Source organism: Passer domesticus, chromosome 6 (genome assembly GCF_036417665.1).
Source record: "Passer domesticus isolate bPasDom1 chromosome 6, bPasDom1.hap1, whole genome shotgun sequence".
NCBI classification, from domain to species: Eukaryota; Metazoa; Chordata; class Aves; order Passeriformes; family Passeridae; genus Passer; species Passer domesticus.
Genome location: NC_087479.1, coordinates 57,892,352 through 57,906,299, shown reverse-complemented (window position 1 = coordinate 57,906,299; position 13,948 = coordinate 57,892,352). Strand labels below are relative to the sequence as shown.

The 13,948-nt window shown below is 49.0% G+C and overlaps 1 protein-coding gene across 2 annotated transcripts in view; it reads right to left on the bottom strand.

The window, feature by feature from the left end:
- Positions 1-10,834, bottom strand: part of LGR4 (leucine rich repeat containing G protein-coupled receptor 4) — an 80,322-nt gene extending 69,488 nt beyond the window's left edge. Inside the window, exon 1 of one of the 2 annotated variants that reach the window (XM_064426066.1) lies at positions 10,202-10,834. In XM_064426066.1, coding sequence (XP_064282136.1) covers positions 10,202-10,386 — 185 coding nt within the window. In that variant the 5' untranslated portion in view covers positions 10,387-10,834. Of the gene's footprint in view, positions 1-6,675; positions 6,760-10,201 lie in introns of those variants that run through there. The other variant, XM_064426067.1, reaches the window with a different exon arrangement.
- Positions 10,835-13,948: the final 3,114 nt, after the last annotated feature.

Below are 13,948 nucleotides of genomic sequence, written 5' to 3'. Positions count from 1 at the left end.
CATGAAATTTTCTCATCTCCTCACCCTTAGGTGTCATTTCTTTAAAAGGATCAAAGTCAAGCCACCAGGTACTTTTGGCAACATTCCAGGGCCTCCGAGCCCCCCAAGGGTTGTCTCGGTAGCTCTGGACATCCGGAGTGATGTACTGAGCTCCCACAGAATCCTCAGTTTTTCCACTATCTCTATAGTAGATCTCGTGATGGGCACTTGCAGGCCAGAGATGAAACACAAGCTGCCTATTCCCACTGAAGACGCCAAAGGACAAACTGGTGGGAAAGTCAATTTTCACAGTAAAGTGGCCAGCAGTATCAACCCTGACTTTTTTATAACAAAATAAATCAGACTGGGCACCAAATTCACTAAGGCAAGTTTAATTACAAATGGCACGAGGGACAAATTTTTTTATGTTTACATTATTATTCTGCTAGTCTCTGTTCTTGATGGCACTGAACGAACCCAGACCAGGTGATGCACTTGGCCTGAAGGACATAGGGAACATATCTGGTGAGGCAAATACCCAGGGTATTTGAATATTTATCTGATGTTTGTTATGGAATTTCTCCCATTCATGCTTTTAGACAAAAAAACCTATTTTGTGTAAGTGAAGATACAATCACAGTGCAAGGAGTCCTACTCTTAAATGGGATTTCAGATATATTATTGTTTTCATGCTAGCCTTTTTTGAATACACAGACTTGTTTTACTGGCATGATTACTCAGGAGAGTTGAAGAGTTTTAAGGAGGAAAAACCGGTCTTGCTGCAATACTGCAAAGTATTCTGCTGAAGAAGTAAACAACTGCCACTTATTATACCAAAAACAAATTAAATCCTTGCTTAATCCTCTTGAACATTTGAGATATTGTACGTTTTTGGTCTGAAAACTAGAGACCTGCCTTTGCAGTAAGCAGGTTACGGAAAAAGAACATGTTGAAAAGAAACTAGTTGAAATTTTTGAAAAAAATGTCAAGCAAGAGCAAGTAAATTCTAAATAAATGACTGACATGATGTTGAAGAGATATCATGCCTCCAGTAAACACTTAGCCATGGTAACACAGAGCCAGGTTTGCCCTTGCAAAAGACATGGATTTTCTACACCCAGCAAGACTCACACTAGGTTCTGTAAAATATTAACAGTTTGGTCAATATTAGCCCATCCACTTCCATTGTGGGTTTTTTAAACCCAAATGTTAAAACCAAGAGCAGTAAAAGATTTCCATAAGGTAGTAGCCTGTGCAGGCCCAAATCATCAGTAACTCTATTCTCAGAGTAGGACTCTTTACAATCAACCATTTCCTTCTCTGTCCCCAGCTAATTCCAGGAAGACTACCAAGACCCCAAGAGGACACCCAGCACGGTGAGCATTTCATGTCTCAAGAGAGCAGCTACTTGAGTGAAACTGTAAATAAAGGAGATGAACATGAAATATGTAAGTTGCTGCTGACAGTGGCTTTGCAAAATTCCCTTAAAGAATGTCTAAGTCAGGCAACCATCTTCCAAATGGTGCAGAGGTCTGTTCAGTAGGTTAAAGGACTCCTAATCTGCAGGAGCAACTCACAGATCTGCTGAAAGCACTACTACAGGCAAGTCCCCCAGTCTGGGAAAGGTTTCCCTAGTTAAAAAAAATCAACATATTCCTAGGGCTTCCAACCATGGCACCTGAAAAAGATGGCAACTTCTTCACAGCTTCTACATGCAGGAGTGGAGTGAAGGTCAGATGCAGCAGTTCTGCCACATGAAGAACACCATGCATGTTTTCAGACAGAATGACCCACTGCACCAGAGACAGGCCTGCACTCCAAAGTCACAGGCTTCAATCTCTTCACTTGTCCAGGTGAACAAACTGCATCCACTACTAATCTGGATCAGCATTTAGAAAAGAGCAAGGAAACTTCTCCAGTAAGAGTTATGTTTAAAATGACATGAGACTTAAGTTTTAAAAAGGACAGCCAGGATATCCCACATATCCAACTCTAATAACAAAGAAAGGACTGAGGCTATATATCACCAACTCCTTCTGACAGGCAAGGAGCAGCCAGCTTCCCCATACATCCTTTCCTGACTTGCATCCCCTCCTCCTCCAGCAACAGGAGCTAACTGTCCTGTGCTTTCCTGCTACAACCCTAAAGCCCTGAGTGCAGGCAAAACAAATTCTCCCTTTACAAGCTAACACACTGCCACGTCCTGTTTGGACAGCAGGGAACAGCGTTTGCATTTTGTGCTCTGAAAGGGGAAGCAATGGGCACAGGAGACACCAACCCCCAGGTACATCCCAGCAGGACCCGGATCTGCACTCAAGTCTTCTGCATCTACTGAACACCGAATACAAGCCCCACTGTGCCCAAACGGTTCAGAAAACACGCTGGATAGTATCACACACAAAAGCATGAAACGCAGCCACGGTGAACTCCCTGCATGGTCTCTGCAATGCACTGCATTACTGCAATGCCTAAACAGCATTGTTCTACATCTGGGCTTCTTGTACTACCACTGACCAGTGCCAGGCAAAGCACAGCAGCTTCAGCAAGAGCTGACCTGCTCCCAGGAAACCTTCTGCCTTACCGATGAGCCATGAAGGCTGGAGGCCCAGCCCCCTGCCCTGCCAGCCCCACACATGGCTCTCAAGGAGGGGATGAAGCAGTCCATCTGTTCTCACTGTCAGGGACATGGCTATTGAAAGCACAGCCATGCTGCTCTCCCCACTGGGCCCTGGGGCAGGCTATTAATCTGTAGCCCTCACATGTCAACAGGGTAACAGCAAAACTCCCCGGTTAAAACACATTTCGGAGAGCAACCCTACAGAATATATAACTGCATCTGCAGCATTGTTAAGCTACATTAAACAGGTTTAGTCCTTCCCTGTGTACCTCTGAAATAGTACATTCATTTATGATTCGCTACTAATCATGTGACCGTTTAAAAGTCCAGACACATCCGATTAAAAGTTTTGGGGTAAAAAATGTCCTTGCAAGACCTAGCATTTTACCACAACAGGCTGGAGAGAGAAAACGAGCAAGGACATCACTTTAAAAGAAAAAAATAGAAGCCTTCATATTTTAGTAAGAAAATGTTTAAGTGATATTCTTATTTCCCAAAATCAAACATATCCCTGACAGATGTCGGACCACAGTCCACCAGGGAACACCAACATCACCTGGTCAAAAATAGCTATCTGTATTTTTTTAAAACATGCCATTATATTGGCTGACATTATGCATAATCCCGTAAACTGGCTACTACCCATTCAAATTCAATAGCAGTTTTCAGACACCACCTTTAAACTGCTATTTTTGAGATCACTACAGTCCCCTCCGCAGTTTTGTAAGAGATGTATAATATCACTGTGCCTTCAAATTCTTGGTGAAGCTGAAATACAGATTTCCCTTACTCTTTCAGCAACAGGAGTCCACTTCTGGGAAGTGGAAAGTGCTGACGTTGTTACAATCCTGTAACAGTTAAATCATTGAAGAGTAAAATGAATGGATTCTGTTATGTCAAGTATGTATTTTAAAACAAATGACACACGATTTGAAAATATTGGAAACTTTCAACTCAAATAAAACTCACTGGCAGGAACTTAGCACTTGGAAAAAAACAAAGGCAAAAAGGTCAACTGTTTTGCAGGTACATCGCAGGCCATCTTTTCATTATTTAATTATACTTTCCAGGTACCCTTATGTCTACTGCTGCATGTTTCCAATTTGGACATTCCAGCTTTATTTGGAAAAAAAGTGAATGAATGTGGGCCTGATTCTAAAGAAAAGCTCTCAACCAGATTTAGAGTGAGGACAGTATTTACACAGTAACACCAAGATCTTCCTGTTCTCTGTGTGAGCTCCTGTGACAGCCATCCCTGCACGCAATTCCCCTCAACACCACCAGCTGCCCACCTCTCAGCAAAGCAAACACCAATAGCTACCTGCACTTCTTCAGCAGGGCTGTGCAGGGCAAGCTAGAGGTGGGAGTGCGCAGAGAACCAACACATGACTAGAAACCTCTTTTCAGACCAAAGTTTGAGAACATCTTGTCACAAACTGCAACAGTAGCTGAAAGGCAGGCATGAAAAACTGAAGAGTATTTCTCTGTAGCAAAATCCTAGGTCACTGTGGAAGCAGATGGTGAAATTACCAGGTGGAGAGGATGGCCAGGGACTCTAAACCATGACACACTATTGAGATCTCTGTAAGCAAAGGGCTTGTAGCATTTAAAACTCTGCTGCTTGAATTTACAAGTTTCTTCAAATAGGAATGGCTCCTTCTGCTCTTTCCAGCTTTTTCTCCTATTTCTAGAATTATATAAATCTCTTTGATTCTTCCTTAAGCTATTTTTGACATTCTGCTTCTTCCATAGAGAGACTCAAACCACAGTTTGGCAGCACAGAGCTGCTGCCTGAAACAAGTTCACCCTTAACAGAGTAACTGCTTCCATGAAGTTCCAGCAGCCCTGCTGAAATGAACCAGTCCCATCCATCTCACTCCCTTGCTTGTTTGTAAAACAAGGAACAGGCAAACCGGGCTGCTGGCAAATCCCCCAGAAGATAAACAGAACACCAGCTCCCACCCCTTCCCAACAAGAGGCTCATCTTTAGGAAGAAGCTTTTAGGAAAGGCAGAGGGGTGGCTGAGAGGGAGATCTGTGACATTCAGAGGTACTCCCAGAGCCCTGCAGCGACCACGCTCCCTAAAATGTGATATGGGTGCTCAGCCCTTCGGAAATCTAGGCCAGTAATTTTCTCTGGGTAAATAAGAGCTTGTGTTCTGCAAAAATTGCTGGCTTAGATGTAGAGTACAAAACAAACAAAGATCCTTGCAGAGGAGGTTTTTTCATTTTGTTTTGTCCTTATATTACAGCTTCCATATTTTCCCTCTTAAGTAGAGAGTTACTAGCAAATTCCTCTCAAGAACTGAAATGGTAATTATTTACTAGCATAAGCTTGCTTACATTAAAGTCCAACTTTATTCTACGCTGCAGACTTATCTTAGTATTTATTCCCCAAAATCACACTTACAAGCCTCTGCCAGTACACATCAAACAAGAAATTACATATGATACAAATGAGCTCCGTGTACAAAATAAATGCCAAGTACCTGAGAATTACATGCTATGGCAGAATGTTGGGGTTTCTGGGGGAGGGACAAACAGTGAAGAGGAAAACACCAAATTTGATACTAACAAAAACATTAAAAAGGCAAAAATATTTAACACTGAAACATCAACAACTTCACTTGGTGTACACTACCTAAAAGCATCTACTTTTTTACGAGACTGACAGATAAATTGGCCAGCTTAAAATGAAGATAAAGACTCCAATCCTTGGGTGATATATGCTGGAAAGACTGTTGCTGAAATCACTGAAGGTTCACCAAACTGAAATACTCCTCCTCTCTGTGGGACTTCATGAGTCTATGCAAATGTAACAGCATTTCTGCTGACCTATAGGAATATTCAAACTGAAATGACACGACCATGTTTTTCAAAAAGAAGTATGGAACTACAACTTGCCATCACATCACCAGTATGTAGCACAGGCAAGTAAAAAACTAAATGGTTGACCTGCAAAACCTTCAAACCTGTAATTAGATAAGGCTTTTCTACCTCAGAATTGTAATCATGCTACAATTTCCAGACTCAAGGTCACATCTGGACATCTTGACTTTTCACCATAACAACTCTACCAGACAGCATTAACAAAACTCAGCTAGGTCCCTCTATACTTAGACATCTGACCATAGCAGTACACTAAATATCTCTATCTTTGCAGCAGAAGAAGATACCTCACACCTCCCTATTACATTTTATCACCATTCTACAAAAAAAATAACAGTGACAGATAAAAAAGACCAAAAGAAATGGGCAAGTTCTGCTCACCCCAAACAGAACTACATAATTTTGCCATATATACACAGATAGAGCAAGGGATCTCCCTCAATGGTGACAGCATGCAGGTACCTCCAGATAGCATGTATACCAAAATACAGATCAACTCTGTATTTGTCTCTGTGATTGTTGAAGCACCCTGTAGTAAAAAACAAGTAAAAAAAGGATCTCAACTGCCAGATTTCTCAACCTCATAAAGCTAGTGCACAACAGCACACAGAAATACAGCACTGTTATGTTAAATGAGCAATAAAACCCAAGAGATCAAGATGACAATTTAATCCTGAAGGTTTATCCCCTAGTCTAGGGCAGCCAGAACTCCCAAGCCCCTCTGCCTTTCACACTCAAAGAAAGCAAAATTAAAGCAGGGGACCCTACCCCTCCTTCTTGTGCAAAAATACACCCAAGAAGCATTAGAATGAAAACTATCTGTATTGTTTTCTTACTTGAAGCATCTAAAAGATAATAGCAGGCATGGAGAGGGGGGTTATATTCCTCATTGTTGTCTCAGGCAAGACCTAAGTCAGCCAGGCCAATGGAAGAGCTCTCCAAAACTAATTACCTAGAATTCCTTGCTTTTATCTCCTGCACAAGACTCATACAAGTATTAAACCTTCCAAACTGGAATCTGAGTTCTCAAACTGACATCCATGAGAAGCACAAGCACATGTATGCCTTACCACACTATCATGAAGTTTTCTAGAACACGGCATGTGAAACATAGCAAAAACCAGGAGCATACAGCATTGAAAAGAACCCAAACAAAACCCATTTTTATATTCCAGTACAGGCACCACTTACTCATATTTGAAGGGTGGTGGAGCCACAACTGACACCAAAGGAGGCTTCAGGCATCTGCTCCTTACTTCTCTTCAGTGCAGCCTTTTACAACTTTCACCTTAAATGCAGTGCCCCTGTGTGCCCTCTGCTCCCCGTGTGATTGCTCAGCACCCCTGGGCACTCCATGGCTCCTCACCTTTAACAGGGTTCACCTGTCCTGCACAGCTGGAGCCATCGGGCATGAGGCCACAGCCCCACTCCCAATCACCACAAACTCTGTGCCTACAACATGCACAGACTACAGTTATTTTGCAACCAAGCAAACTGAACCTTCATAAACAGAAGAACTGGCAGATGGCAATTAAGAGTTACATAAACACCTACCTAAATTATACAAATGGTTGCCTACAGTAAAAGTATCAAGCAATTATCCTTGCTCATGTCATCCCAACTCCCTCCGAGCTCGTCCCCATTGATGCCATCCCCTCAGACAGGTCTGATCTGGCGCTGTCACCTGTCTTTTCCAAGCACCTGTACATCTCCCAGCAATCTCCTCACTGAGCTGACTGCAGCTGGGACAGCTTCATTCAAATTCCACCTCTCAAAGTTCACCAATGACTCAAAAGCTTTTCGAGCTGCTCGGTCTGAGAGAATTACCCTCAAGAGATCTCACCATACTCTGGTAATCATATAACCCCCCATGATCACACCAGCCCCTCTCTGCCTGCTTTCATACCACCACAGTAAGCAAGAAACAGCAGGGGATCAGTCAAGAGCTGAATAAACAGAAATAAGGAATGTGAAGGGTATTCTGTAAGGATATGCCTTTAAGGCTCTACAGAAACCTCTGTCTGACCATTCATGGCAGCACCTGGGAAGTTAGGCTAAATTATTAGACTTAACACAAAGAAATTAAGACTCTGGGAAAACAGAACTAGTAAAAATTAAATACCAGGCTCTCCTGACATCATTAAGGTGCCTGACATAGAGCACAGAAAGGTTTTGTTCTCTTCACATAGCTAAGGTGCTTTGCCGTGACAAACATGTCACATAGGAGTGTGATTTTATTTTTGTGTCTTCTTCTTCCACACTAGCCAACTGAGCATCTCTGGCAAAGCTATACATTGTCCAGTCCAAGCAGGTCAGAAGTTTTTTATTGCCTCCAAGACTGTCTTCTACATACCCTAAACTTCAAGTGCCCTCACTACAAGACAGACTGGTTCAGCTCAGAAGCACCAAGAAGCCATCCATTATTTTCCTTCTGTAAATAAGGAAGCAGGAACTGTACACAAATGGGGATCAAGAGTATCCTCCACTGCCACAGCACCACACAGGTTCTTCTCAAGTTTAAAGAGCATAAAATCAAAAGCTACAAAAACTCATTCCAAAGCACATTTCAGCATGTGCAGGCCTCCTCTCACTTCTGCCATATGTGTCACATTGGCTGTGTGAAATTTACCTGCAGAGTAAGGGGGAACTTACAACTGGCTGTGTGAAATTTACCTGCAGAGTAAGGGGGAACTTACAACTGGCTGTGTGAAATTTACCTGCAGAGTAAGGGGGAACTTACAACTGGCTGTGTGAAATTTACCTGCAGAGTAAGGGGGAACTTACAACTGGCTGTGTGAAATTTACCTGCAGAGTAAGGGGGAACTTACAACTGGCTGTGTGAAATTTACCTGCAGAGTAAGGAGAAACTTACAACTGGCTGTGTGAAATTTACCTGCACAACAAGGAGGAACTTACAACTGGCTGTGTGAAATTTACCTGCAGAGTAAGGAGGAACTTACAACTGGCTGTGTGAAATTTACCTGCACAGTAAGGGGGAACTTACAACTGGCTGTGTGAAATTTACCTGCACAGTAAGGGGGAACTTACAACTGGCTGTGTGAAATTTACCTGCACAGCAAGGAGGAACTTACAAACTGAAGCTCTTCGGCAGTTTTATCTCTAACGGGTGTTGGCTATGGCAACTTGTGCCCACCAGACAACTTATGTCATGTTGCTGACACTCCGAGATGTACCAGTTCATTTTATACAACAGCCAGACAATGTAGGAGCCATAAAATCTTATGCTTAAATGCAGCTTTTACCAGAGAGACTTCAAGCACTTCATTAATTTGGGTAACTTCCCTGTTTTATCTGTGATGCCAAGACTGTTTAGCAGTAATTCCAAGGGTTCATGATGACAGCGTCTAACTCCCTATCCCAAACACTCAGAAAAACACCATTTCTGCCACAAGAAAAACACCACAAAGTGAGGTCCCACTTAACACCTTATAAGCACAAAAAATGGAACAAAATATTTAAGCACAGATAACGACTGAGACCAGATCCAACTCCTACCATTCATCAACTAGTACACAAGAAAGCAGGCCCAGTAATCTTCCTCCACCCAGCCTGAACGACTAAGACACAACCCAAATATGTAGGGGAAATTGGAAACCTCCTCAGTAAACTAAATATCCAGTAACTATGAATCAGACTCCTCCTGCATATTAAGTGTAGGCAGACAAAGACAAAGAAGTGCGATTTTCGAAGGCAGGCACCACGGCTGCATTCTGACAAAACAGCAATTCAGCAGCGATGTGAAACGTCGCGCTGTCGTTTGCCGTGGTGCGCTGCTCTACACGCTGTAAACACGGCAAAGCTTTAGTAATACCAGACCTGACCACTGGCCCATACTAGACCTTGCTCCACCCTGTGAAATCTGCGCTGAGAAGTGGGGCAAGACTGACAGGTTTTATTGTGAAACTTAACAGGTTTGTGGATTAGCAAAGCTACCGTATTGAAAGCTGCAAATCCCTCCCCGGTCGTGTCTCTGCAGAACAGTGCTCATTCCTCAATTAAAATTTTATTATTAAAGTTACCAAAACGCCACACAAGACCTACCAGTTTCTGCCTCCTTTACAATATTATCCTACAATATGGGATAAAATGTTCTAAGTGTTTACGTTTTTCTTCATTCACAAGCAAAACTCGACAAACCTTCCACGTTTGGCTATGCTGGTTTTTTCCAAGGTTCCCCTGTGCTTTACCATAGTGAAGATTTTGTAAAAGCGAAGGCACCGTATTTAACCATTCTTAGGACTGGAAATACCTTAACTTTCGGGAGCACACTGACCGGCAATGGTTTCCAGAGAAGAACTGGGAGAAAGGCGACCCGGGGCGAGGACCCACGCTCGTGTGAGGGCAGCAGCTCCCCCCCGCCTCAGGACGGCACCGGCATCGACTCGGGCCCCGCCGAACCCCGAGCCGAGCCTCGCACCGCCGCAGCGGCTTCCTCCCAGCCTCTGCACCTCCGAGGCCGGTGCCTTGGCGGTCGGCCGGCTCCGGAGCCGCGGGGAGCCGCCCAGGCCCCGCCGAGCTCACCTGCCCCAGCGGCGCCGGGCCCTGCGCGGAGGCCGCACCGCGGGCTCGGCCGGGGAGCGCGGCGGCGTTAGAGCCGCACCGCACCGAGCACCGCGCACACGCGGCTGCCGGGGGTGCCGCCGCCGCTCCCTCCCTCCCCAAGCCCGGATACCTGCCCGGCCCGGCCCCGACTCACAGTGCGTGCGTGAAGGCGCTGAGTCCCGGAGGCACGGCCGCCAGCCCCCGCCCGGAGCAGTCCACGCCGCGGTCGCCGTCGCAGCTGCAAGGGGCCGGGCAGGACGGGGGGGACGCTCCGCCGCTGTGTCCGGCCCAGCTCCCCAGGCCCCAGGCGACGAGGCCAAGCAGAGCGAGGCACCGCATCGCCGACCCCGCCGGCCGCCGAGCCCCCCCGGCCCGGCTCGGCCTGCGGCTCTGCGCTGGCGCCCTCCGCCTACCGAGCCTGCCGGGAAAACGTATAAAAACCCACCAAAAACAACAACGCCAAAAAAAAAAAAAAATAATCAAAATAAAGGGGCTCCTCCGCCCGGAGAGACTCCGGGGCTGCCTCAGCGGGAAGCCAGCCCTCCGCCGCCCGCCTGCCCCGTGCACAGCCCGCAGCGCTGCTGGCCGCCGCTCATCTCAGCCGCGCAGGCAGCGCTCGGGCGAGGCCGCGCCGGTGGCGGTGGCGGTGCCGGGCCGGCCCCGGCGGCTCCGCTGGCGCTCCCGCCCCTCCCGGAGCTCGCTCCTGCGGCCGCGGCGGCTCCGCGCCCAGGGCAGAGGTGCGTATGCTAATGAAGCAGCCGCACCCGCGCTCCCATTGGCGCGGGGCAGGCAATATGCAAAGCACGGCCGGGCCGCAACCAACGGGCGCGGGGGGCGGGGCCGGCGCGCGCAGCCCCGCCCTCCCTGCCCGGCGGCCGCCGCTCCCTCAGGGCGCCGGGAGCCCCGGGAGCGCCGGGCCCGCACCTCGGACACCATTTCCAGCCGCACCGGCCCCAGCCGGGCCCGAACAATGCACGGGAGGAGATGAAGCTCCGGGAGCGGAGGATTCCAGCCGGCATGGCCCACCCAGCCCCTAGGAATGAGCACGGAGGCCACGCCGTCCTTCTGCCCCCCGGGACACAAAAGCATTTCTCACTCCTGTTCCCGAAGCTGCGGTGACTGCCGCACAAGCTGTCCTCAAAAAGAAAACAACAAAACCAAACCGGTTTGCTTTGGAAGAACTGTTTCCTCCTCACACAAAACACTGCCGTGGTACCTGGCTTTTGTACAGCCCACACATCGCAACCAAACCCGTGCCCGTCTAAGTGCTTTTCTCCTAACTACCTTAAAAAAGAGAACTAAACAAAACGGAAACCCTATCTACCCTTGTGTTAGTGCCCTCCATCATCTGACTTGCTTTTAAATGCTTTCTTTTAGATGCTTCTACCCTACAGCCACGGCCAGGAATGAGCCTGCCTGCAGCCCACTTCTGCACCAGCACCACGAACCACTGCCTTCCCCCAGATTTACCCTAAACCAGGACAAGATGTCACCGCAGTCCGTGGGTGACCAGCTGGGAGCTCTCAGTGCTGGCCCGCTCTGCCCAGACCCCAGGAGAGGCTGCGAGCCAACAGCACGGGCTGGAGAAATCCCAGCAGAACCAGGGACACAGCCACAGCGCCTGTGCCACCTTCATACTGCCCTGGGCACAGCCACAGCATCTGTGCCACCTTGGGGCTGCTGCTCTGGCACAACCACAGCACCTGTGCCACCCTGGGGCTGCTGCCCTGGGCACAGCCACAGCGCCTGTGCCACCTTCATACTGCCCTGGGCACAGCCACAGCGTCTGTGCCACCTTTGTACTGCTGCCCTGGGCACAGCCACAGCGCCTGTGCCACCTTCATGCTGCTGCTCTGGCACAACCACAGCACCTGTGTCACCCTGGGGCTGCTGCCCTGGGCACAGCCACAGCGCCTGTGCCACCTTCATACTGCTGCTCTGGGCACAGCCACAGCGCCTGTGCCACCTTCATACTGCTGCCCTGGGCACAGCCACAGCGCCTGTGCCACCTTCATACTGCCCTGGGCACAGCCACACCGCCCGTGCCACCTTCATGCTGCTGCCCTGGGCACAGCCACAGTGTCTGTGCCACCTTCATACTGCTGCCCTGGGCACAGCCACAGCGCCTGTGCCACCTTCATACTGCCCTGGGCACAGCCACACCGCCTGTGCCACCTTCATACTGCTGCTCTGGGCACAGCCACAGTGTCTGTGCCACCTTCATACTGCTGCCCTGGGCACAGCCACAGCGCCTGTGCCACCTTCATAGTGCCCTGGGCACAGCCACACCGCCTGTGCCACCTTCATACTGCTGCTCTGGGCACAGCCACAGCGCCTGTGCCACCTTCATGCTGCTCTGGGCACAGCCACAGCGCCTGTGCCACCTTCATACTGCCCTGGGCACAGCCACACCGTGCCTGTGCCACCTTCATGCTGCTGCCCTGGCACAACCACAGCGCCTGTGCCACCTTCATACTGCCCTGGACACAGCCACAGCATCTGTGCCACCTTCATACTGCCCTGGGCACAGCCACACCGTGCCTGTGCCACCTTCATACTGCCCTGGGCACAGCCACACCGTGCCTGTGCCACCTTCATACTGCCCTGGGCACAGCCACAGCGCCTGTGCCACCTTCATACTGCCCTGGGCACAGCCACAGCGCCTGTGCCACCTTCATATTGCTGCCCTGGGCACAGCCACAGCGCCTGTGCCACCTTCATACTGCTCTGGGCACAGCCACAGCGCCTGTGCCACCTTCATACTGCCCTGGGCACAGCCACAGCGCCTGTGCCACCTTCATACTGCTGCCCTGGGCACAGCCACAGCGCCTGTGCCACCTTCATACTGCTGCCCTGGGCACAGCCACAGCGCCTGTGCCACCTTCATACTGCCCTGGGCACAGCCACACCGTGCCTGTGCCACCTTCATACTGCCCTGGGCACAGCCACAGCACCTGTGCCACCTTCATACTGCTGCCCTGGGCACAGCCACAGCACCTGTGCCACCTTCATACTGCTGCTCTGGGCACAGCCACAGCGTCTGTGCCACCTTCATACTGCTGCCCTGGCGCAGCCACAGCATCTGTGCCACCTTCATGCTGCCCTGGGCACAGCCACAGCACCTGTGCCACCCTCGGGCTGCTGCTCTGAGCCTGCCTGGGCGCTGCCAGCCCGGCTGAGTCCTGCCCAGGCAGCTGTCTATGAGCCCAGCCTAAAGCCCAGCCCAAAGCCCAGCCCAAAGCCCGCACCAGAGCTGAGCAGCTAAGCAGGGACCCTGAGGAGACAAGGCAAAGGACGCTGCAGATTCAATGTGAGTCAAGCAAAAGCTCTCTATTGTGCTTCTAAACGTTGTTTATATTTGAAATAAGTAGGCAGGAGATCTTTCTCCTTTTTAATGCCTTTATTAAGAAGAATCAGCTCAGGTGGGGAGAAATCAAAGGGTCGCGCCCACGCCGCCGCCGGTGTTCCCAGGAGTGGCACGGAGTAGGAGGGTGATGCAGCTGTGTCTGCTGGTCTGCAGACAGAGCTGGGCATTCCGTCCTCACCAGAGATTAGGAGATTCCGCCTTTTCGGTCCAACACCTCGGGTCGTCTCTCTAGTCAACATCCTTTACGTTAGGGTGAGAAACAAAAAGGATCCAAGCAGGCACTGGACTACGCTCCCATCCTTAGACATCACCTAGGTACCCCTAGTTCTATGTTGGCTCGTTGTTTTTAGGGATTTTCCTGGAAAACTGCAAAATTTGGTGCAATGCATTTCTCATCTGCATACCAGCTCTGATGCCACTGCCATTCTCCTGGTACCTGCAGGGTCTCTGACAAGCATCAGGGGGACAATGGTTAATCACCGACCATTAACAGGTAATTGAAGAAGAACTCTTAACAATGAACCTAACTTAACA